We start from the raw sequence: 25,009 nt of genomic DNA on the forward strand, positions 1-25,009 counted from the left end.
CAGCTTCTCAATGACCGCCTAGCTCTGGGAAATGAAGTCCATTCGTCATAAGGATGGCAGTGTGAAATGAATTCGTGTCTGGGGATTTTTTTCCTCAATGCTTCTGTCATATCTAAAGTATATTGTGATTGTGGAACCCTGTCTCAACATGTCTGGTGCTCCCCTGTTGAGACTGTGAGCCATTGCAGAATCTCACTGGTTGTAAAACAACAAGCAATCAAGACTTGTGAACAAGGACCATAAAAGAGAGGATGGGAATGGGTCGGTAAAGGTTGCCAATGGAGAAACAGAAGAGAGGGGGAGAAATGCAGGCCATAAACGGGAGAATTGGGCGAGGGATCCATAAGTCATGTGAGGTGGGGACTGTGTTGGGAGGCCCTGATGTGTGAAAAATGAGCTGGCGTTAGCTCAGATACCTTCTTAGCCATCTCTCACAACCACAGAAAAAAACAAAATATAAATGCTAAGTATCATTAATTGTTGGCGGACAACTCCGTTGGCTTGCATTATGGCAGCTTGAACTCTACGCTGAATTGCTGATGTAGTTTGGGAAGTCTTTATAGTGTGACTAGAACATTGTGGTTGCATCTGGAATGAAAAATGACTTGGTTTCTCTTTCCTCGGATGTCAGTTATTCCTGAAGGTGTGGTTAGCCCACTGAAAATATTAATGTCAGTAAATCAAGATTTAAGGGAATCAAGAGAAAGTTGCACAATGTTTTAAAACAGTATTTTTAATGCCGGACAAATGCGCCTGAACAGTACGTTGGAAATGGTTGCTGATCATCATTCTGATTTGAGTACAACTGACAGTTTTGCTGTCAAAAAGAGGCAAATTCTAGTTTAGTTAAGTTTATTTGTAAAGCACATTTAAAAACAACATGAGTTGGCCGAAGCATTTTCCATTAAAACAAAATTCCAACAGTATAAATGGCCCAAATAAAAATAAAATAAAAAAAACATTTAAAGGGGAACTCCGGCGCAAAATGAACCTTGGGTCTAATAACACATTGGTACCTAGTTGACCGTTCTCTGAGATTTGTTTTCATGATAATTGAATGTAAAGAATTTTATCTCTAAAAACTGTTTAGCGTATACACTAGTATATGGGGGCATATAATAAGTAAAGAGAAATCGCTAGTTAAAGGGATACTCCACCGGGTTTTCATATTAAACTGTTATTCCCTTAATTAAGACGAGCTGATGCATACCTCTCTCGTCTCAGTGCGTGCACTCTATGGCGAAATACCATAAAAAAGTGCTTTAGAGCACTTCAACTTGGCGCAATAATACCTTCACTCGTGAAAAGTCCTCTTACCGGCTCCCGCTTCCTCGCCCTCCCCCTCCCTCTTATTTCTGTCAATGCAGCCAACGTGACATGCGACAAAGCGGGAGCCGTTAAGAGGACTTTTCACGAGTGAAGGTATTATTGCGCCAAGTTGAAGTGCTCTAAAGCACTTTTTTATGGTATTCCGCCATACAATATAGTCATCAATTTTACACGCTTAGAAAAACACGTTTTATTTTGTGTCACCAGCCTAGGTCGAGTTACACTAATCGAGTAACTGTGTTTAAATAGCGAAAACGAGGAAGTGTTTTGTCACTTCTCTTTTTGGCCCATATTTAATGCACTGGGCTAAGCTAAGTGCTAACATAGTTTTGCGGCAATACAGAGCGATAGAGTGCACGCACTGAGACGAGAGAGGTATGCATCAGCTCGTCTTAATTAAGGGAATAACATAGTTTAATATGAAAACCCGGTGGAGTATCCCTTTAATACCACTAACAAGGCTCAAAATAGCCTCACACTAACACAATAGCATACAGAGGGTCCCTACATGCAAAACTAAGCATTGACAACTAGGGTGTCCATGGTTAACCGGTTAACCGATTAACCGTTTAAAATTGCATAACCGAGTGAAAACTTTTTGCTCGGTTAAGTGGCGTCAATACATATTTGCACAAAACTTTTGCGATTTTTTTTTTTCTGAATGTCGATACAAATATTGTGAAATGACGGCGTTTCCATTAACTCTTTTCCCGCCAAACACGGAATTTTCCGTGTTTAATGAAAAAACGCATCTGCGCCAAACACAGAATTTTCCGGGTATCCGTGTTTTAGGTGGTATACGGTAAGGAAGACCCGCGCGCATGTCCTGAATGAGTGCGCAACTCTTTGATCAGAGAAACAGATTGCAATCGTCTCAAACAGTGGAGTAGTGAGAATGTATCAGACAGACAGTGCAGATGTATATGGCTGAAGTACTGGAGGTTAATGGACTCGGAGTCCGATCACTCTTTATTTGATAATTCTGAATCTGATCGGGACGAAGTAGTCAGTGAGAGAGATGCACATGTTGTCACAGAAAGTTCTAGCCATGGACGTGCCGCAGATAGATCGTATAATATTATGACACTATAATATGTATGTGTGTGTGCAGGCATTTATGTGTGGCTGTCTAAATATGAAGGTGTAATTGTCAAATTATTTCTCTCTTTGTGCACATTTACCACATTGTAATATGTATTTGTGTGTGTGTGTGTGTGTCTAGGCCTGTTTATTGTAATTCCAATTATTCATTATTCACAGGTAGAACACAGAGAGGCAGAGGCAGAAGTTTTATTGCAAAAGTTACATTTCCCTTACATCCTGGGAAATTTGATATATTTTACATTTATTTTATGTTTTTAATTTATTTTGGAAAGTTGTATATATGAAGGAAACAACATCTGAATGTATTCTGCTTTTAAATGCACTTGTTTGATAAAAATACCTTTTTTCTCAGTTTTTTGTCCAAAATGTTGTTTTTGACAAAACCTACCTCTGTTAAAGAGGCAATAAAAAAAGAACAGATGAAGATAAAATAAAAACGTTTTTTTTGCCTAAAAGCAGAGGCTCAGATCTTTATTTTTATATATATCATCTTCATATATTCATGGAAGAAAATATTCAGCGGGGCATTCAAATTTAGCGAAAATCGTCAAAAACCCTGGCGGTGGCTGGCAACTTTTTTTTAAAACTCTGGCGGGGAAAGAGTTAACGATGTTAAGCGAATAAAACAAACATCTTTTTTTTTCCTTTCGCGATAAGTGATTCCAAAAATAATGGCAATGGCCACCACACTAGACATTATTATTATTTATGGAAGGAGACGTGGTGTGTTATCCAAGCATTAATGGCAGGGAAAGACACAGAGTTCCTGGGTGTTTCTCCCTCATTTCTGCTCTGAGGTCTTGATTGTGGCATTTTTTTGAGGTTTTGTCTAGGAGGCTATTCCTTGTTACTTTAATGAATTAAAAAAAAAAAAGAACTCTGCCTCGTATTATGTCCAAACGGTCAGTTTTGTGTTCATTCGTTTCCCCTTATTCAATCCGTAGGCCTAATTGCAAAACGAAAAATCAACGGTTGTATTTTTTGTTGAACACCAAAATGTTCATTTGAACTGTACGCCATGTTGCGCAAAAGTATAGACGAATTTTCTGATATTTGTTTGATTTTTTGCCCCTTTAAACATTTAAAATATTTGACAAATTAATACAAAAAAAAAAGATTTTACTGGTTTTCTGAGGCCAAATTAGAACCTGGAAATGATATTTTCCCCGCAGTGCTGAATGAGAAGAGCTGTTGCAGCCTACAGAAAGGTGATTTATAGGTGATTTATAGGCTAATAAATGTGTCTGAAAAAATAACGAGGCATTAATAGTTTGTTAATAAACTATTGTTTTCTAAATCAGTTTTGACTAAGAACATATCTTCATCTCTGGATGCACCATTAGAGAGAAACATAATTAGCTACATAATTACATAGTCAGAAGATATTAGCTTTCGATTAGAATTAGTTTGTTTTAAAATTGGACTTTGAAGTTTTAGTCTAAAGGATATAAGCTAATGGCTCGTTTCCACTGAGTGGTACGGTACGGTACAGTTCGGTTCGGTACGGAATTATTTGCGTTTCCACTGTCAAAAGTTGTGAATGGTACCAAAAAGCCGAACCGTACCGTACCACTTTTTGGGTACCCTTCCGTTGGGGTACCTAGCACAGTGAAAGGGTATTAAAAGGTGGAGCTAGACTCACTGCAGAACGCTGATTGGTGGACAGAGTATCTTCACTCGCGCGTGCTACAAGGGCATTAGAAGCATACAGTTGAAATACAATTCTACTGTTATTTTGTCACGAAATGTAGTTGTAAGAATTTTTCAGGCGAGAAAGTAGTTTTTTAAAGCTCAAATCTGTGGTTTATTTATAGATTTATGATCATTTGACTGAGATCCATTCCAAGCGATCACCGGAAGCTCGCGCTCGTGTCCCCCGCCTGGAACAGCCTTTCCTCGGCTAGTCGTTCTGATGTTTGCCGCTGATTCGGACGTCTCTGTAGTGGTTAAACATGAGATATGTCTTGTATAAACCTAACAGGCGATCTTTGGTCTCGTGAATCTATAATTCGTTCCCTGGCCAATAGTTTTGGCAGAAGGCTACGTGAAGTTTCATATCTTTCGGCGCTGAATTTGTAGCCTATTTGACTGACTGAATTGTTTCTTTATGTTATTAAAGCTTTACTGTATATCTTTTTGTACCTTTTACTTATACTTTTATAATGGCTATTATTGATAAAACTGAAATTCAACAAAAAGAGATAGTTTTGTCATTTTTTTTTATTTTTTATTACAAGATCATCTGTTGTTTATTGCAACATTTGTACCAATGCGATATGCAATACATTGCATTACACATTGCCTGGAATATGTTTAATATTTTTAAATTTAAACGAAAAGAGGCCAGGTTGTTTTATATTTAGTTTTGTTATAAATATAACGTTACATACATGCAGTGAATATAATCAATAGGCTATGCGTTGCCTGAACCACATTTATGTGCTTTAGAATGTTTAAAATGTATTGAAATGAAATCGGAAAGAAGCAGAGTGGTGTTTTATAACATATTTCGTTTTATTGTTGCCTAAAATGAACATACAGAGATAACCGGAGTTGCAGAGCGAGCAGAGTGCCGCGTTCAAGAACGCGCTGTTCCATTAACAGCATTACTGGACTCGCGTCCTCGGGATCATTCTCCTGAGTCGGACTTTGCGTTGGCTTCTTGGAAACGCCTAATGCCAGCGCTGGTTTCTAGTGACAAACATGCCGAGAAGCAAGAACAAGATCTGCTGTCTGTCATCCATTCTTGTTTACTATGTCACTTTCTTCGCGCGAAAATTACGTCGATCGCTTCTTTCCAGCATACCATGCCTATCAAGTAAGGGTACTGTTGGCGGTGGAAACGCAAGCCTGATCATGGTGTACCCGACCTGACCCGTACTGTACTGTACTGTACCGTACCGTACCCTCAGTGGAAACGAGCCATTAAGGATCCAAAGGATATAAACTCAAGTTGACTGAAGCTTTAAATGTCCAATTTAAAACGAACAAATTCGAAAGCGGTGGCTGTTTCAGTTCTCGTACTTCAGTCTCGACTAGTCGAACCACGAACGACGTGCCATGTGAGCTGAACTGTGTGAAGTTTAGCGAACTTCTGAACTGTATGAACGGCGTTCGTGGTTTGACTAGTCAAGACTGTTTTCCAAGATGGCTCCTGCCTGTATACATGAAGTGTAGGGTAGGGGCCCTCATCATGTTACTGTGTTAGTGTGGGGCTATTTTGAGCCTTGTTAGTGGTATTAACTAGCGATTTCTTTTTACTTATTAAATGCCCCCATATACTAGTGTATACACTTAACAGTTTTTAGAGATAAATCTCTTTACATTCGATTATCATGAAAACAAATCTCAGAGAACGGTCAACTATGTACCAATGTGTAGGTCTGGGTGATATGGCCTAAAAAAAAAAATCACAAAAAATCCGATTTACGATTTAAATCGATTTTTTTTTCTGTCCCTACTTAAAATCAATCTGCAGATGACAAAGAAATTGTTCAAAACAAGTTTTTACTTTTTGTTTTGATATTCCCTTCTGTGATATTATCTGGATTAAAGTGCAATCAGAAACAACAAGCCAAAAAGACAAGAGGGCAGGCCCTGTCATTGTAAAAAGTGTAAATGTAACATAACATGAAATGGGTGGATTGGGATTGTAAAAAAAATATATATAATAAAAACAACTTGCATCACAAGCTGGTTGACAGACTGCACATTGGATACATTGGAATCTGTTGAGCCCTATTTTTCTTGAAGTAGGTGTATAACTGATCTGGATATTGAATATTCACCTCCGACTCCCTTTTGGTCATATATACCTTAGGATAACTGCCTGCTACCTCTCACCTCATTCCATCAGGTCTATGTCTCTGACTTGACATGATTGATGTGGACTGACAGAATGAGATGTGAACTGGGCTTGGTGCGCAGAGGCATGGCCGAGGACTGGCCTGCTTATTCACAATCCCCAAAGCTGAGAAAGTGGCACATCCTTACCTCTGAGGCTGGCCTATATTTAGACAGGAGCCAAAAAAAGGAAATGTAGCCTAGCACCAGCCAACATACACACAGACATACACACAGCCAGAAGTTTCCATCCATACATGATTAGAGTGGAGGCCATATTGCCTACCTTGTTTTGCCAGAACCTCGCAGTGTTTCACATCGAAGCTCTCTGACCGCGCATGCCAGTTTCAGTCAATACACACTGTTCAATCATTTTGTTTTCATTGTGGCTTAACTTGGCAGAATCATTTGAATCAGTCCCACAGTTTTGTAAATTGAGCTGTAACGGCTAGTGTGTGTATTTTGCTACATTAGTTGCCTAAAGTGTACAGAATGACTAAGTAATGGGTCAATGTTTACATTGAACAACAGTCTGTGCACAAAACATTAAATTTATCGATTAGAACCTTTTAAATTGCCACTTAAAGGGACACTCCACCCATTTGCATTAAGCTTTCCATCGTTAGAAACCCACTTAGTACTGAATGGTCGTTCAAAACTCTCTCATTTTCCCCTGAGACAAGAGAGATCTGCTATTCACCTTTTTAATTCCTCCTACAATGACGCAAAAATCGTCTTTTTACGTCATTGTAGGAGGAAGTGTGTGTGTGTGTGTGGGGGGGGGGTCAGCCATAGTGTCAGCCATCTTTTATGGAAGCTAAGCTAGCAGGCTCTTGTTCTGTGGAGAAAGCTGAGTAGTAACTTTAGGAGTTACCGTCTTCTTTTTCCCGGACATGTCCGGCCGTCGATGTCTGGGATTCAGCTTTTGCATTCAATGTTTACATGCAAGTTACATCTTTTGTTTCAATTTAACTGAATTCATTCTGATTGGCGAATCTGAATGTAGTGTTTACATGAACGTTAAAAAAGTGATCGGTTGATTGTGCGTTTTAACATTGCTAAGAAAATTCCCACGGAGTTTCCCACTCATCACAGAGACTCACTAGTAACATTAGCCTAGACTGTTGTTTAACTACTGCACTCTGTAGGCGTGGCCTCCTTGGCCTGCGAAGCAAGTGCATTCTGGGAGTTGTTGTCTTTCATCCACATAAGCCAAAAATACATTTTCTGGCTTTTCTCAGTCTAGAAAGCTCCAAATTCCAAAATAATTTCACATTTCTTCTACATAAATTACCCATTTTAAATGCTCCAGAGGTGGAGTGTCCCTTTAAAGGGGTATGGGCCTTTTTAATTAAAGGATTAGTTCACTTTTCAAAAAAACTTCGATAATTTACTCTCACCCCCATGTCATCCAAGATGTCCATGTCTTTCTTTCTTCAGTCAAAGAGAAATTAAGGTTTTTAATGAAAATGTTCCAGGATTTTTCTCCATATAATGGACTTCAGTGGGAACCAAACGGTTCAAGTTCCAAAAGAAACTTTCAGTACAAACTGCAAACTTGTTCAAAGGGCTTTAAACGATTCCAGACGATAAATAAGGGTCTTATCAAGCGAAACGATCGCTCATTTTTTTTAAAAAAATAACAAAGTTTAAGTTTTATAAGATCAAACGCTCGCCTTGCTCTGTTCTGTCGTGCACGTTCGTGATTCTCCTGTTCAAACTCGTTCAACAAAATGAACAAATCTTTTTCCGAATCAATTCGGTCGTTTCTTTCGCCGAATGAACCAAATGACTCTGAAAAAGATTTTGATGAACAGGACAGGAGTGCGTTACAGAACAGAGCAAGTTTGAGCCTATAAAACTTAAACTTTGTTATTTATTTATAAAACAAGCGATCGCTTCGCTTGATAAGACCCTTATTCATCATCTGGAATCATTTAAAACCCTTTGAACAAGTTTGCACTTAAAGTTTCTTTTGGAACTTGAACCGTTTGGTTCCCAATGAAGTCCATTATATGGAGAAAAATCCTGGAATGTTTTCATCAAAAACCTTCATTTCTTTTCGACTGAAGAAAGAAAGACATGGACATCTTGGGTGACATGGGGGTGAGTAAATTATCAGCAAAAGTTTTTTTTCAAAAGTGAACTACTCCTTTAACTTTTCATTATACTGATAAAAACGTTCTTCATATCCTGATAGCAATCTATAATAGAAGTGGTCTAAATATTAAAACATGTTCATATATATTCTGTAGAAGTTTCTGGAGCAAAAAAAAAAAAAAAGTTCGTCCATTCATTGCATTTGGTTCGGGAAGACTCTGTTTTTAAGCATTAAGTCACCCGCACATATTGCGCGCGGACGTCCTGGGACCCACCTGATGAAGAGCATGTATATGTTGTTATGTTACACTTTCCCACATTCTACGGGTTCAGCTTCGTGTCCAATTTCAAAGTGCTGTGTCTTGTTCTATTGGATTACACAGTATTGCGTTATTAATAGCGCCCCACTGGGCAAAGCGCGTTATTGCAGGACCTTATCATTTTTTTATTGATAATGCCGACTAATCGTTTCAGCTTTAAATTAAATTAGAAAATATTTAAGAAATTGTTGTTTAATTTAGTTTTATAAATATGTTCTCATATCCATATATTTTTTGTCTATTGTCGCAAGCAATAATCTCAAGGTTAATTGTATTTTACATGATTCTTTGGTTCTTTTGTAGCCTGGTTTTGGTGAAGTGTGATACGAAACAAACATTGTCATGTGTGTACTTTCTGTGTCTTCTGCTTCCTGATAATTTTGAGAACAATTACTCGGAGTCACCCCCTGTCGTTTCAAGGAATAGTGCTTCGGCGAGCACATCTAGAATAAACGACTGATCTTTATAGAACTGGACTGCTCATGATGTCACAAAAAGCCACCACGTCGTCATATTGGTATTCCCTAGTAAGCTCATGCATTCTATTGAATTAATAGATAATTAAATGATTTTACTGAGAAAACATTGCCTAGCAACACAGCACTTTCATATCTAAAGTCTCCCTATACATTCTTACAACACAAATATCACTGTAAATGGTTATTTGTCTGAAGCCGGGAATTTCCCCTGCTTATTAAAAAGTCACGTTCATAATCATTACAGTAACATCAGCTCGGCAGGCGGACAAGACACTTCAGCATATGTATTACAAATGTCAAAGTGTGCATTCTGACATCAAAATGAAGATTTATGCCTTGTATTGTTTATGTATTTATGTTGTGTTGTAGTATTGTTTTTATTCATACAGTTGGCTGTTTCAAGGATTTCGTTAATCATGCATTTTGAAGCAGTTAATGATTTAAAATAACTAATTTACATAACACTTTACTCATATGAAAACTGTAATTCTAGAAAAACGCCATAGAAATCTTTAAGAGTCTGAAATATGTTGTTCAATTAGGAAGCAAAATACACGTATCACCATAACTTATTCAGACAAATAACACTGACTGCTTTATTTCCAAGATGATGCATGGTAAACTTTGAATTGTAATACAAAATAGTGCAATATAGTAACAGTGGCTTGTATTAATATATATTGTATAGGCTTTTCGAATCAATTTCTGTAACTAAACACAGATAAATGTTCATATTTAATATTTTCACCATAATTACATGCATAAAGAAATATATTTTTTGTGTATAGGTTGGTTACGGAATCTGCAGTAGACACACCCATATTAAAGATTTCAATATATGACTTGTCCTCTCCGGAAATACCATAAATATACAGGTAACATCTGAAGTAACAATTCATTTACATACATACATATATCGTAAAACTAATCATGTGAGACTGAGACGCTGAAAATTGGGTGATTTTAGGTCAATGTTTTGGCTGTAAATCAATGATGCCCTCTGTCGGTAGGGAATAGTAAGATGGCCGCTCGAACACGGTGTTCCTGGTCTCAGTTTAGAACGCAATGAGCAATCCAGTCATTATATGGATCGGTGGTATGAACGCCTCGTCTGTTTGGGCAGGAGTGCGCACAGTTAGCATAGGCTTGTGGTGCGTAGCCAGGCGAAAGAATGAACAAGGCTTAAGGCTGAAGTAAACATTAGGCTGAAGTCACACAGCAGATAATCATAGTCAAAGCACGGCAGGATTCGTAACAACAGGTCCAATCAGCAAACAATGCAAAATCAGTTCAGAAACTTCAGTGCAAAAATAGGCAAAAGGCTAGGTCAATAGAACTACTTCATTGTTAGCCTGTAACACCACATGGCTTGTGATACAAACCGGAAGTGAGCAAAGGGGAAGTGGAGTAGGTCAAAACTCAGGGGAGGGATCAATCAAGGTTGGATAAATGATTGTGTTGTAACTATATATGTGATGTTGGTTAACTTTGGTGTGCAATTCTAAAACGTTCATTTAAATTGTTTGATTTAATCCACAGTGGGAAAAACAATGTAAAGAAAATCATAAGATGGGAAAATTGGATACATTTAAGGGATAAAAGGGGTTTATTAGTCTGTTGTGAATGAAGTGAGTGAGAAACTCTCTTTAAAATTAATTTGGGTTGTAAAACAGTTTTATTTTGCTGATGTGTTTTGTGCTGCTATGGTAGCCAGTGCCTGGTTTTGCATTTGGGTGTTAGTTGCAGTTTTGAGGAGTTCCACTGAAACTCTCTAACTCATAGTTTGCTTGTTGGGTGAGGGGTTGGATTATTTAATAAATATAACAAATGATTTGTGTCTGATCTGTTTCAGGCCTTACAAAAAGTGTAACGTAAATATCCCTTTTTAAAGTGTACTCCATCTGATAGCATGTGGGAACACATGCGCACTCGAAAGTTTCATCTTTTTTTCAGTGCGCTATTTATCTACATATGTTATGGCCACTAATTATTTTATTTTTTTGCCTCATTAAGGCCGTGTGTCCACCAAAGCGTTTTTAGCCAGCTGAAAACGGCAGACGCTCTGCTGAAGACGCCGTGCTTTGGGCGCTTGCGAACGTTTTGGCTGCACAGCGTTTTTTTTTTTTGTTTGTTTTTTTTCGTTGAGACGTTTCGTTGCTATGATACAGAATATGCGCAGCACAGTTTACTTGAAACTGATTTCGCAGATAATTTGTTTTTATAGTAAAAAACATATTTTTCATCCATTTTGTCCGGTTAGCTCTGCTGGTTGATGTCGTTGTACAAAAAGAATGTTGTGACAATTGGTCAGTGTGGATTAGTCCCGCCCCCCTCCACTGTGATTGGACAGGTGGGTAAAAAGTGACAGTGATGAGCGCTACGTTTTATATAAAGTTGAACATTTTTAAACTCTCGGCCACCAGTAAAAAACGCTGGGCGCTCGGCACTTCAGCGTGAAAAAAACGCTCAACGCCTCGTTACACTCATGGTGTTTAAAAAACGCAGCGCTCCCATTGAAAACAATTGAAAAAATACACGTGGAAAAACGCTTTGGTGGACACACGGCTTTAAACTTTGTGATTATCTTTTGACCCCTTTACTCTCTTTATGCATTGGCTAGCGTAGACATAAATACCTAAATATACTTATAGATTAAGTGCACAGTGAATAGAACGTCATACTGTATATTTGTCTATGTAATTATTATTATTTATTTTTTCTCTGAATGTGATATCTTCGAAGAGACATGCAACTTATTGTATCTTGGAATGGACAAGATGAGTCTATCCTAAATCTTTTTTTTTTTTTTTCAGTACCACCCATGTAATGATACACCATGCAATTCATTGGCTGTAAACTGAACTTAGTTTGATACCATTTGACAGCCACTCGAGTCCCTTTGTGGGTTCAAACCTGCAACCTTTTGCTTTCCAATCTAGATAATTAACCGCTAGGCTGCACCACAATTCTATTCATTGCATGCTCTCTGTGTAGTCATGTCATTAAATACTTGTCAAGTTCACACACTTGTCCAGCACCAAGACATCATCTGTTCACAATTGGGAATTTTGCCCGTGAACTGAATATTAAGAGCCTCATTTACTCTGGGCACGGCTGTCTGAGTGATCGAACCCATCAAAATGCATGTGTATTTTCAGTGACTATTGACTAGCTGAATGACTAGCTCTGGGCATCATAAAACACCTTTTGTTTTACTCAGGAGAACGGTGTGACACTTCCCTGCATGTAGCTCCAGTATTACTTCCTTTGTGGAGCTATACAGCGATAGGCTGCATCCAAATCACACACTTCTCTACTATATAGTAGGTGAAAAACAGTATGTGGCAAAATAAGTAACACAGTACTCATAAAAGTATGGGTAAAAAGTCCCTGGATGTCCTACTTCTTCCATAAGATGAACACTTTACTATCCCATAAGGCGACAGCATGAAAGGTCGTGAAAGCGACACAACTGATGCAGAAAGGTCACATGGTAATGACAACATGTCCAGATTACATACTACAAACATTCATACTATATAGAACTCTTTTAGCAATAGTTAAGTAATTAATTAACATAAGTATATTCAAGAAAGTTTGTGATTTTGGACGCAGCCATAGTGTTCAAATTCAGTTTTGTCATTAATATGGATTACAGGACCCCAGGGTTGATTGGCAACTTGGATTTCACGCTTGGCAGTCCAGTTAATTTAGGAAGCATCAGCAAAGCTGATTATAATTTTTACTCTGTCCCAGACTGTCAAAGGAGAGTTAGGTGTTTTTGGAAACATCAGACACTAAGTGTCATTAAATCAGCTTGCCTGCTGTGTGATATGATGTTAATCCCATGGTCCTGTTGTTGTAGGATATTACAACAGCGGGAAATGCTTGAGTTTCCTTGAGCCACACAAGCTTCACTGGATTTGGCACAGCTTTTCCGCAGAATTAGATATTTCTTTTAGATTGTGCTCTTTTAGCTATAACATTGGCCACAACTAAATATTATGATTGTTCTCCGCTTGTGGTGTCTTCTATTACTGAATTACTGATCAGCACTTTTTGTAACGTCCCTGTGAATAGTGTAAATAATGAATGCTGACAGTGGAAGAGAAAGAGGAAGTCTTTTTTTTTTTTGGTAGGGTAAATTCTTCCCTATCAATTTTGTTTGAGCTGAAGGAGATTTTTGGTGCTCTACCATTTGGCTGTTGTAAACCATCTAACCATCTAAAGCCGCTTTTCCACCATGGGGTCAAACCGTTCTCATTGCCCCAGATTGGCCAGATATGATTTCATTTTCCACTGTGGGTCTGATAACAGAGATCTTTGGCATTGTGTTGAGAATTCTGGGCCAAGAGTGGTTTGTAATGGTGACATGACACATTACATTTGATCAGAACATATCTGATGATTTATATACGTTTCTGTTGCAGGATTTGGGGCCAATGAGATACGATTCCAAGAAACTAAGCTACCAAGAAACTGACAAAATTAGCAATCGACTAAGTGTCTTGTGAAATTCTGTCACTTGTTTGTACAAAAACTTAAAAAGTGCAATAAACTTACATTAAATTAATTTCTTAATTGTATACATAGATTTTAATGTATCACTATACTGACATAGTGGCTCTATGGTAACCACAAAAACATCAACAACAGATGAATTAACAGTAAAAGTCCAATATAAAAAAACAGTAAAAACTAACAGCTCTTGTATAAAATAACTACTCGAAAATGCATCAAAAAACATTACTTTCCCAGTTCAGTCCAATGCAAAGCATGCTGAATTAATGAAATTAAAGTCCACCCATGCAGTTTAAATTAATGAGAAAAAAAAGATCGCTGTAGTCCCAACACAAATTAATTAAGTAACCTTCCGTTTTACTTATCTAAGTGGGCTGAACAATGAAATAAGGATTGAAGCAGCTTTTTTTTTTTCTTTAACAAATGTTTTTACTTTGGAGAATGTTTTTAACTCAACAAAAATGCTGTCTCGGTGTGGACGGAAGGTCAAAACTTAAAGAAAAATATATTTTAAAACATATACGGATACATTTGTGTTACTAATGATCAGTTAGGTAGTAGTTCTCTGTTTAAAACATTTTAATTCACTAGTACCCACATAGGAATGCGGTTCCGGTTGTATTAGGGCCACTGGAACCACTACAGTGCCAGCAGACGACCCATGTAAAATGAATGTAAATGAATTGCAAAAACAGAATGCATACTTTAAACTCACATACACACGTTTATATGTGTATGACATATATACATTATATATAAGTGTAATGTTGGATTAAGATGAGGTCATTGAAGAAGGTGGGGGAGTGAACACACAAGCCCACATGCAAGCAGTGTAAGTCTTAATGCGAATGTTGGATTGTGATGAGGTCATTGACGCGGGGGAAATATAAAACACACACACACACACATATACAACACACAAGTCCCCAGATACTACACGGCTCAGCCATTATTTCTCCCTGCAGACAACCTTAACCTTCCGCCAGGAAGCAGTGGCCAATTTAGCCCAGTGACATAATGCGTTATGATGGGCAATCAAGCCTGACTTCTGCTGACTCCCTCATAAAGCTAATGAAATCAATAGCAGTGTGGAAATGTGCACTGCCTTTCAGTTGCATCGCTGATACAGAATAATATTTTTACGCAGTTTATGTATTTGTCTAAATATAAACAGCTAGCAATTCAAAAAGAGTAACTTAGTTGAACTAGGAAGAGGATTTATAATGATGACTTTCTATATTTTGGATGTGATAGTCGACTTCATATAAATAAATAAATTCAGACAAACACTGCATACGCTTGGCCTTTATAGCTGCATAGCAATATGTTGACCCAGATACCGTTATTATATTTACCAGGCTTTAGTTTTGTTTACTTATTTTTGCTTCAAGAAGAGCACAGTCATTATTGTTTGCTGTCTCTGAATACAGCATAAAATATATGTTAATTTGCAGCATAGTTATTTTAATCATATCAGGATATATATATATATATATATATATATATATATATATATATTATCTCAGATAAGATCATATGTTACGGTGTTGTTTACAGTCTGTTGTCCTATTGTGAACTGTACCATTACCATTGTATTGAGTGTGTATTTGGACTGTGCTGGGATTGAATAATAATAATTTTATTTCCCTGTGGCTTTAAAGAGAAAAAAAATGACAAAGGCAGTTGCTACTTTCTGTGGATATTAACCTCCAATTAACATGCACATATTCACCCATCCAGCCCTACCAATTTGAAACTCGACCTCTACTGTCTATTACAAAAAATATAGCTATTTTTACAGTGGGATAACACATAATTGAGTTATACATAGCCTATTTATTTATGCATTGCTGTTTTTCTGCTTCTTAAAAACATATAATAGAATAATTATTCAATTATAAAACAATAAAACAAATTATAAAACAAATAATTATAAAACAAATAAACTTTTAGATCTGTCAGATTTAGATTGAGGCCAATTAACCAGTCAATATTGACCATTTTGATATCAATGAGATGACATTGGTAAATATATAAAAATACCAGATTGGCCTGAAGTGGGAGTTATGTCAGCTCCAAAATTCTACTGTTGTTAATAAAAACTATTTTTTTAAATATTGTGTACAATAGTTGTGTAAAATTTCATACATATATACAGTATATATATAGTAACAGATTAGCCAGGCTCCACAATCAACCAATCACAGCGGTCAAAATCACCTAAGGACTGATCACCTGCACCTGCTTCTTATTACCAGAGCCCGTCTAACGGAGAGTCTATTAGCCCTATTGTGTATCATCCTGGTTGCAGTTCCATTAGAATTCCACTGGAGGTGATCGCGGGCGAGAGCAGAATGAATGGGAGTCTATGGGGCTAAACGGCTAAAAGTGTCTCTTTCACCTGCTTGTCGTTAAATTAACATAGATTTTATTGTTGATTCCGCAAGTTCAATATAGATTATAGGCCAAAAGTCGAATGAACAAGTACTTATGTCCTTTCGATGTCTTACAGGTTAGGCCGTTGTTGGCCGGAACACGCTAGCATTCTGCTATTGTGTGACGTCATCACATTTTTAAACGGATTTTAAGAGCAGATAAGACTTAAAAATGCAATTTTCAGCTGAGTGTATTATCTTAGCCCTCCCTTTTGAATGCAACTTTTTAAATTACTTGACAAAAAAATTACATCCTGAGAAAAGTGGATTTGTGGGGGTGAAACCCCATTGACTCCCATTCATTCTGCACTCGATAGCAAGCGCCCCCGCATGGACAGAGACGTGTTACTGCAGCCAGTCCAGAATCCGGAAGTAAACAGCCAGTGCCAATTCTCTTCAATTAGACATTCTCTGATATTACATCATCTCCCTCTGCATATAAGCACACAGTCAATTCGACTGGTTTCGTTTGAGCAAAAGACCCACTTTCCTGTTGACTCCAAGTTCCTGAAGTATATGTTACCTCTATCCATCGTGTTCGTGTTCCTTGTTGTCTCCAGCATCTCCTGTTCAGTGTTGTGTCAAATTGGATACTTACCTGTGCCTCCTCGAGGTGTGTGCTCAGTCATCCGTTCATCTGTCCACGATCTCCACTCCACCTGCAATAAAGAGACTGTCAGTATCATTCCATTATTCATCTGCAAACTGCCATGTCTATCATATTCACCTGTATTGCTTATTACTCATCTGTGTTAAATAAAGAAGATACTGATTTTATCCATGTCTTGAGTCTCTGTTGAGTCACATACACACACATGTATATTTTAATAAGTTTGTCTGTTCGATGTAAGCAACTAGATGCTTAAAGAACAACACAGTGCTTTCCGGATGACTTTTGTCCCAATCATTCTTTAGACCGATATGTTTGCCGTTTTCATTAGTGTTTTTAATGTACGACTTTGACACTTTATATTGAGGGAGATTGGTGTCAATGAGAGCACATTAGCATGTTATATTTGCACATGCATTGGCAAAGCCGTGGGTGAATTAAGATCTTGCCATCTGGTGAGTAGGCGGGGGAGAGAGAGAGAGAATGAAGATCAGTTTTGAGGAGGAGAGGGCGTTTATCTCTGACTGGGGAGGCCATGACATAGAGCACTAGATATAGTTATTATAATGTTATTGATGGCACACCATATAATTAAAGACGTTGAAGTAAATAAAAATCCGACCGGAATATTACTGGTCATGTTTCAGCTATTACCCTGTCAGATTGCTGATTCATAAATGTAGTCTCATTAAACTATGAATAAATTAAATCTTGTGTTGCTTTTCTTGTTTACAAGTTGTGTGAATGAATGTGTTTGTCATCATGCGTTTTGGAGACTGACCTTATTTTGATTCCTTCCAGGGTTCCATAGAAATGAAGACATGAAGGCCATTGAAGTTCTTCCCATCCTTAAAGAAAAGGTGGCATTCCTATCAGGTGAGCCAGTTGAGAATTTAGTAAAGGATGAAAAGTTCTGGCATGAAAGATGTTTTAGGGCTGATAAGTCTTTAACACGATCTGTTTGCAATCACATTATTCTCTATAGGGCAGAGCTGATTGGTTCTCACTGTATCAGTAGCTAGTGAGCTTGCTTCATTTGCTGTTGCAATAATTAAATACAATTGTATGTGGAGAATTTGAAGATTGACAGGGCAGTTTGAAAGCTGACAGGATGCACGTAACTAAGCGGCAGAGCTTAGAAAAGAGCATACTTTTAGGGCACAGTGTAAGTAGGGAAACTGGGACGCTGAATTATTTTGGGTTGGTGCATAGATCGTCTCTTCATCTGCTCTTTTTCCTGTTGAGACGGTTAGTAAACAATGTTGTATTATCCCTTCTGAATTGGAGTGAGGAACGCCTGTGAGTCTGTGACTGACTATATTCATCGTCTGACTGTATGCACCAAACCGTGACACCCATACCGTGACGGTTCGGGACGAATACATGTACCCTTACACACCTAATAAAACTTTACTTGAGTGCAAAATCAGCTTATTTCTGAATAATTTCTGATCATGAGACACTGAAAACCAGAGCAAATGCTACTTAAAATATACAGAAATACATTTACATTTTAAATCGAAAACTAAGGTTTTGTATCCACAAGTTTCCTACGACTTCCGGTTGGAAGTAAACAAAGCGCGATTTGACATGCTTAACACTCGTTCATTAAACAGTTGACAGTCATTCAAGTTATAGCGATCCAAACTAGCTAACGATGTGGGAACACAACCTCAACAAAATTCAAAAGGGTGAAATAACAGTACCTTTACCCTCCGCAGTAGTTGATTGGGAGTATTATAATAACATTAATAATCAATACTCATCAAGACAAGCCATGGTGACAGACAGTTGTGTGAGCTGACAAACAATTAAAATAAAAATTACACTTAGTCATTGTGCTTTGGAGTTTATTCAAAATTATAAATGAATGTGCCACTTGAATACATTAACTGGCACATTTGGTATTCTGTCAACTCAGGCTTTGATCCTGAGTTTAGGTGTAACATCAGTAGTTTGTAGAATATTAAGAATTTAAACAAATGTACACAGGAAGATTCGTCGTCTTTTGGGAGGTGATGGAAACTACAGTCGTTGGCAGGATCAGAGACGGGCTCTGGTAGGATCACTCAGATTTCGTTTTCAGCTTACGTTCAAAACAATCACGTTTAAGCCACTGAATTAGTTTAGTCCGGTTATACATACAACCGCGAACAGCACATGTTGTCCCTGAGCTCCGTAACGACATCTCTCATAAAGATTTGCGTCTTTAAATAGTAAAATAATTCTCAGAAAAACAGCTAGCCTCTTCGCTAACTAACACACAAAATACCATTGGAATGCTACTTCCGCCGCCTCACCGGAAGTTTGGCCCACTTTATTTTTTACAGGAGCGCCCCTCGGAAACTTGTGGATACACAAACAGTACAATCAAATGAATTACGAACAGGTGAGGAACTAATGAGAAACTAAGGCCCGTGACCCTACGGGTAAAAAAGTAAAAATATTTTATCAGATGTGCCTTTCGTTTACACGGCGACGGCATTTTGGGGGCTTAAAAATGCAAAAAAGTGAAACCACCCTCCAGAGTGAAAAAAAAAAAAAAAACGCTCCACCGCCGTGTAAAGGGTAAAAAACGCAAAAGTCTGCTTGACAGTGAAGGTTGTACCAGAGCCCGTCTAACGGAGAGCCTTGGCACTTCCTATTAACCCCATTGTGTATCCTCTTGGTTGCAGTTCCATTAGAATTCCACTGGAGGTGATCGCGGGCGAGCGCAGAATGAATGGGTGTCTATGGGGCTAAATGACTAAATGTGTCTCTTTCACCTGCTTGTCGTTAAATCAACATAGATTTTATTGTTGATTCCGCAAGTTCAATATAGATTATGGGCCAAAAGTCGAATGAACGAGTACTTATGTCCTTTTGATTTCTTAGGTTAGGCCGTTGTTGGCCGGACCGGAACACGCTAGCATTCTGCTATTTTGAGACGTCATCACATTTTTTAACGGATTTTTAGAACAGATAAGACTTAAAAATGCAATTTTGAGCTGAGTGTATTATCTTAGCCCCCCCTTTTGAATGCAACTTTCAAATTACTTGACCAAAAATTACATCCTGAGAAAAGTGGATTTCTGGGGGTGAAACCCCATTGACTCCCATTCATTCTGCACTAGACCGCGAGCGCCCCCGCATGGACAGAGACGTGTTACTGCAGCCAGTCCAGAAACCGGAAGTAACCAGCCAGTGCCAATTCTCTTCAATTAGACATTCTCTGGTTGTACGCAGTCACGCGGACTTGGTGTTGTTGTGTGACAGTGCTTCACATCGCCACCTAGCTGCCTGGAGTGCATACTACATTGAATTTCAGACACTATTGCGTCACCATATGCACGCGGATTTCCCACCCAAAACGCTCGTCTAAACGCAGAATAAAAAGTGGTAACACAACGCCACTTTTGCGTTTTCTCTTCAGAATTGTTTTCTGTGTAAACATAGCCTAATATTACCCATGGAACTAACAATCAAAGAGAACTGCAAAATGTTTTGCAAAACGAAACATGGCAATAAATGAAAATGAAAACAGAACAGAACAAGATCATTACAGCTACATTTCTTAGCCACTTATTTAGAAGTGTTTGCTTCTTATCTAAAAGTCCGTATTCCAATGAATATTAACAAGAGGAAACTTATTTGCAGTGACAGTCATTAACAGTCTCAGATATGTGAGCTCAAAGGCAGAGCAGCATCACTTGGGGATGCAGTGAGTGTTTAGCTGGCTGCTGACCCAGATAGCTTAAGAACATCTTAATCTTTGGCAGGCCAACTTGCTCATCGTCAGCTCAGCTTGCCTAAGTAGAGATAAAACTCATTTCCAATTCAACTTCCACCTCTGCTCTTAAAAGAGTGTATAATATGTAGTTGATATGCAATAATGATATGAACCAATGGTATCACTCTAGCAATGAAATGAGGCATCATATTCTGTATTAGACAAACACTGCAGATAAAAGAGTTTTGGTGTGGTCAACTATGATAAGTAGGTCATGGTATTCCAAAGCATCACTATACAGTAGGTATGCTAGTTGGACTCGTTTCTTGAGATTACTAGACATTGCCCTGTTTTACTAATGCTTGAGTGACAGAAATGCTGTTGTTCCAGCTAAGCAAATAGTGTGTTTATTTGACTCGCAGGTGGAAGAGATCGTCGAGGAGGGCCAGTCCTTACATTTCCAGCAAGGAGTAACCATGACAGAATACGACAAGAGGACCTTAGACGACTTATTGCGTACCTTGCAGGCATCCCCAGGTATTACTTCTCTGTGTGTGTGTGCGCGCATCTTAGTCTTTGTGTCAGTGTGAACATTATTATGCAACAACATTCAAAGTCAAAATAGATAAGGTGCAGCCAGTCGAAAGTTTCAGTTGAGTCACCATTGGGCTCATCTTAAAGGGATACTCCACCCAAAAATGACAATTCTGTCATCATTTACTCACCCTAAAGTTGTTGCAAACCTGTGTGAGGTTCTTTCTTCTGCAGAGCACAATGGAAGACATGTTGAAGAACGATTGGAACCAGACAGTTGTTTGGCACCATTGACTTCCATAGTAACAACTCGAGGGTGAGGGTGAGCTGGCCCACACTAAAAGATTTAAAAATCTTATCAGATTTTCAAAATGTAAGATACCATAAGCATAACAATAAGAAATCATACATTTAAATGTTTTGTTCCTATAGTATGTGGAGTGCCACAATGTCACCAAGACGGCACACCACAAACAAACAGATTCCATTCACAAACAACCAGAGTCCCGACTGTGACTCGCACAATTTCTTAGGGTCAATTGCGACTTCAGAGTAAACAAAACTTGCCGGACAATAGTGTTTGAACTGCTCTTTACAGAAAATTCACTGGAAAAAAAAAAGAAGTCATGTTATGTTTCCGCCTTCTGTCTTCTCGCTTTCTGATTGGGTATCGTTCCGTTCCATGTGACAATCTACAGAGTGCGTGCACGTTTGCCCTCAGAGTTCCCCCCACACAACGCCTTGGTTACTGACTTAACCCTCACTTCCTGATGGAGTGAACGGAGATGTTATGTCGAGATGACATTTGGGGTCATACTTAACAGAAAGGGAACAAGATTTCTGATCGTGAATATTCACCATGTTGGATATTTATGATTTGAAAATTGGTGCAGCCCCAAGGTTCTTCTGAGCAGATTGAATCACTTTTAACACCACAGAGAAAGTGTCTTGTATTGCACATGGGTGTCTTTGTTATGTTGGGCCATGTGCTCTCGTCATTGTGTTATCCCTCCCCCTCGTTACCGGATTAGTGCTTGAGTTCTTCCACCTGTCTCCTCTTGACTTGTTCCCTTTATAAGGCCCTGTTTACACGAGAGCGCTCGCGGGTGAAAACGTAAAAATATTATATCGGATGTGCCTTTCGTTTGAGGCACAAAAACGCAAAAAAGTGAAACCACCCTCCAGAGTGTAAATCTTAAAAACGCTCCACCGCCGCGTTCCCGTGTAAACGGTAAAAACGCAAAAGTCTGCTTGACGGTGAAAGTTGTACACAGGCGCGTGGACTTGGTGTTGTTGTAGTATGCACTCCTAGCCGCCTGAAGTGCATACTACATTGAATTTCACACACTTTTGCGTCTCCATTTGCACGGGGATTTCCCACACAAAACGCTCGTCTAAACGCAGAATAAAAAAAGATGACGCAACGCCACTTTTGCGTTTTCTCTTCAGAATCGTTTCCGTGTAAACATAGCCTGAGTCTCGTCTTGTTTGCAGTCTTTGTCGGATCGTTGTCTTATGTTACCCCAGTTTCCCTGCGATGGTCGTCATGTTCTTAGTCAGTATTTGTTCTTCTAGTTCAGTGTTGTTTTATGTTTCATTTATTATGTTTTCCCCCTTGTGGGTTTTTGCTTTGTGTTTTGTTTTATTTTGTTAATAAATCATCCCTTCACTCCACTTGAGTGCTCCTCTCCACTTTTTGTAAATTGTATCGTGACAGAAATCTGATAAAATAATCTTTAGTAGGCTACCATGAAGATAATCGAGACTGTTTATCAGAAGGGGAGGGTTGGTCTCAAAATTGACCTGATTAACTTGTAGTGTGTGGGTGCCTTTAGCAGCTCAATCTCTACATTTGGTATATGTTTGGGGGATAATTGCAGTAGCACCTCATTGCAGTACACCAGATCTGAGGGGTGGAGTTGGGTAGGTTTAGGGGTGGGTTTATGGATCAGGGGGTGGAGCTGCAGGTTTAGGTATATGTAAGGTGGGAGGAGTTGGATCTGGATCTGACTCCTCCCCGTGGATTTCATGTTCTGCAGTGAGGACCATCTCGATATCTGGGATTTCACAAAGATGCTGTCACATTTACGATTGCTTGGCACATTTTCACCAGCAAAATCCAAAATCCAATCATGATCGTGAATCCCAAAGGTTTGTGGTCTGTCTAATACTTTCTTTGAGCAAGGATGCAGTATATTAAAAAAAGGTAACAGTACAAAAATGTGTAAAGATTTATATTTAAAATTGATGCTGATGTTTTGAACTTTATATTCGTCAAAGAATCCTGGAAAAAAAGTATCACATTTGTACCACAAGTTTCCACAGTGATAATAATAAGAAAAGTTTACTTTAGCACCAAATCAGCATATTAGAATGATTTCTGAAAGATCAGGTGACCTTGAATCATGTTAACAGCTGCTCTAGGAAAGACAGACATTTTTTGCCAATTATTTTAAAATTGCCCCTTTCAATAAAGTGTTGTCATATTTACCATTGCCTCTTACATTTTCACCAATGAAATTAATTTTAAGTAATTTTACTCGGAGTCCATAGCCTGGCAAGCCAGACCTATCAAGATGTTAGGTCTGGGAACTCACAATTGGCATACCTCAGTCCGGGGGCGGGATAAAAGGTTGTCTTTCAATATCCCTCTGCAAGCAATAGGATAGCGCCACAACCAACCCGATTAACGAACGGCTGTGGATGAGTTAGTCCAATGCGTTTTCCCTCCAGCGGAGCAAGTTGATATATTAAACTTTTGCCGTATCCGGTCGTCAAAACTGTGAACACATCTTCCTTTTTTAAGAATGATTTAAGTGACGTACTCTTAACTCCAAGTCATCCAGAGTCGCGGCCAAATATCGAAAGACCGCTGTTTGCCAGCAGCATCTTGTTTGTTTTTAAGTAGCTGGTAAATCACCTATTGGAAAATCACGGCGCAGAACCGTCACAACTCTGCCGTCATTGTCTTAAGCCCGCCCACCAACTCTATACACGATGTGATTGGCCTGACCAGAGTTTGGTTTTTCCACTTCGAAAGCCACGGAGAGTTGCTAGACCACACTTTGCTGCAAAATAATTTTTGCTGCCGCTAGGGTGCGTCTAGATTTCTAGGCTAAGGAGTCCACCCAATCAGGAATTTAGTTCATTTGGTGGTGTGAATTCACTGCGTTGACAAACAGACAGCTGCTTGGGTTGAAAGTGACTTTTGTGTGTGTGGTGCTTCATTCTCTACTATTCATCTACTAAATGGTTTGGTGGTTGCTAGTGCATTTGCTAGTGTGTTTTGGGTGGTTGCTTGCTAGATGTCTGCTAGAGTGTTCTGAGCAGTTGTGATGGCGTTGCTAGCCTTTTGCTATAGGGTGTGTTAGAGGGTTGTTAAGGCGTCTCTTGGTTGTGCGGCGTGGTTTATGTATTACTTACAGTAAGTGGTTGCCAGGGTATTCTCTGTAATTGTTATGATGTTGCTATGCAGCTGTTAGGGTGTTCTGAGTGGATACTATGGCATTGATTTGTTCTGATTGGTGTTGCTAGGTCTTTTTTGGGTATTATGTGTGGTTGCTAGGGCATTGCTAGGGGGTTTTCAGCACTGTTGCTAGGTGGCTGCTAGGGTATTCTGAGTGGCTGCTATGGCATACTGTAGCTGTGTTCTGAGGGATGTTGCTGTAAAGGTGTCTTAGAGGATTGCTAGTGTGTTGCTAGGTGTTTGCTACGGTTTTTGTTTTAGAGGCTTGCTAATGTGTCACTAGGTGGTTGCTATGGCATTGATAAGTGGTTGCTATGGTGTTCTCTGTATTTGCTAGGGTGTTGTTGTGGGTGGTTGATTTGGCATTGAAGCAGTTGCTTGTGTACTCTGGAGGGTTACCGGTAGTGTTTTCTTATTAAATGAAAACTACAGCTCAAGGAAGCACCTTTACTTATTGAACCGTCGTTTTCATTTTGTTTAATTTAATTTCTTTTCATATCTATATTCATATACACCTCATGCCCGTGGCTAAGCTTTTGCCAGTCTTATTACACACACT

The 25,009-nt window shown here is 38.7% G+C and overlaps 1 protein-coding gene across 6 annotated transcripts in view; it reads left to right on the forward strand.

Annotated features, from left to right (window-relative positions):
- The window catches only part of triob (trio Rho guanine nucleotide exchange factor b), a 219,864-nt gene that overhangs the window by 43,832 nt on the left and 151,023 nt on the right, over window positions 1–25,009 (forward strand). For all 6 annotated transcript variants that reach the window (XR_016145683.1, XM_089117483.1, XM_089117481.1 and 3 more), the window contains 2 exons: window positions 17,543–17,617; window positions 20,873–20,987. Coding sequence is in view for 5 of the 6 variants with exons in the window: in XM_089117483.1 (XP_088973609.1) it covers window positions 17,543–17,617; window positions 20,873–20,987 (190 nt within the window). In the remaining variant the exon portion in view is untranslated. The remainder of the gene's footprint in view (window positions 1–17,542; window positions 17,618–20,872; window positions 20,988–25,009) is intronic.

The sequence above is a fragment of the Pimephales promelas genome, chromosome 12 (genome assembly GCF_988280905.1).
Source record: "Pimephales promelas chromosome 12, fPimPro1.hap1.1, whole genome shotgun sequence".
NCBI lineage: Eukaryota > Metazoa > Chordata > Actinopteri > Cypriniformes > Leuciscidae > Pimephales > Pimephales promelas.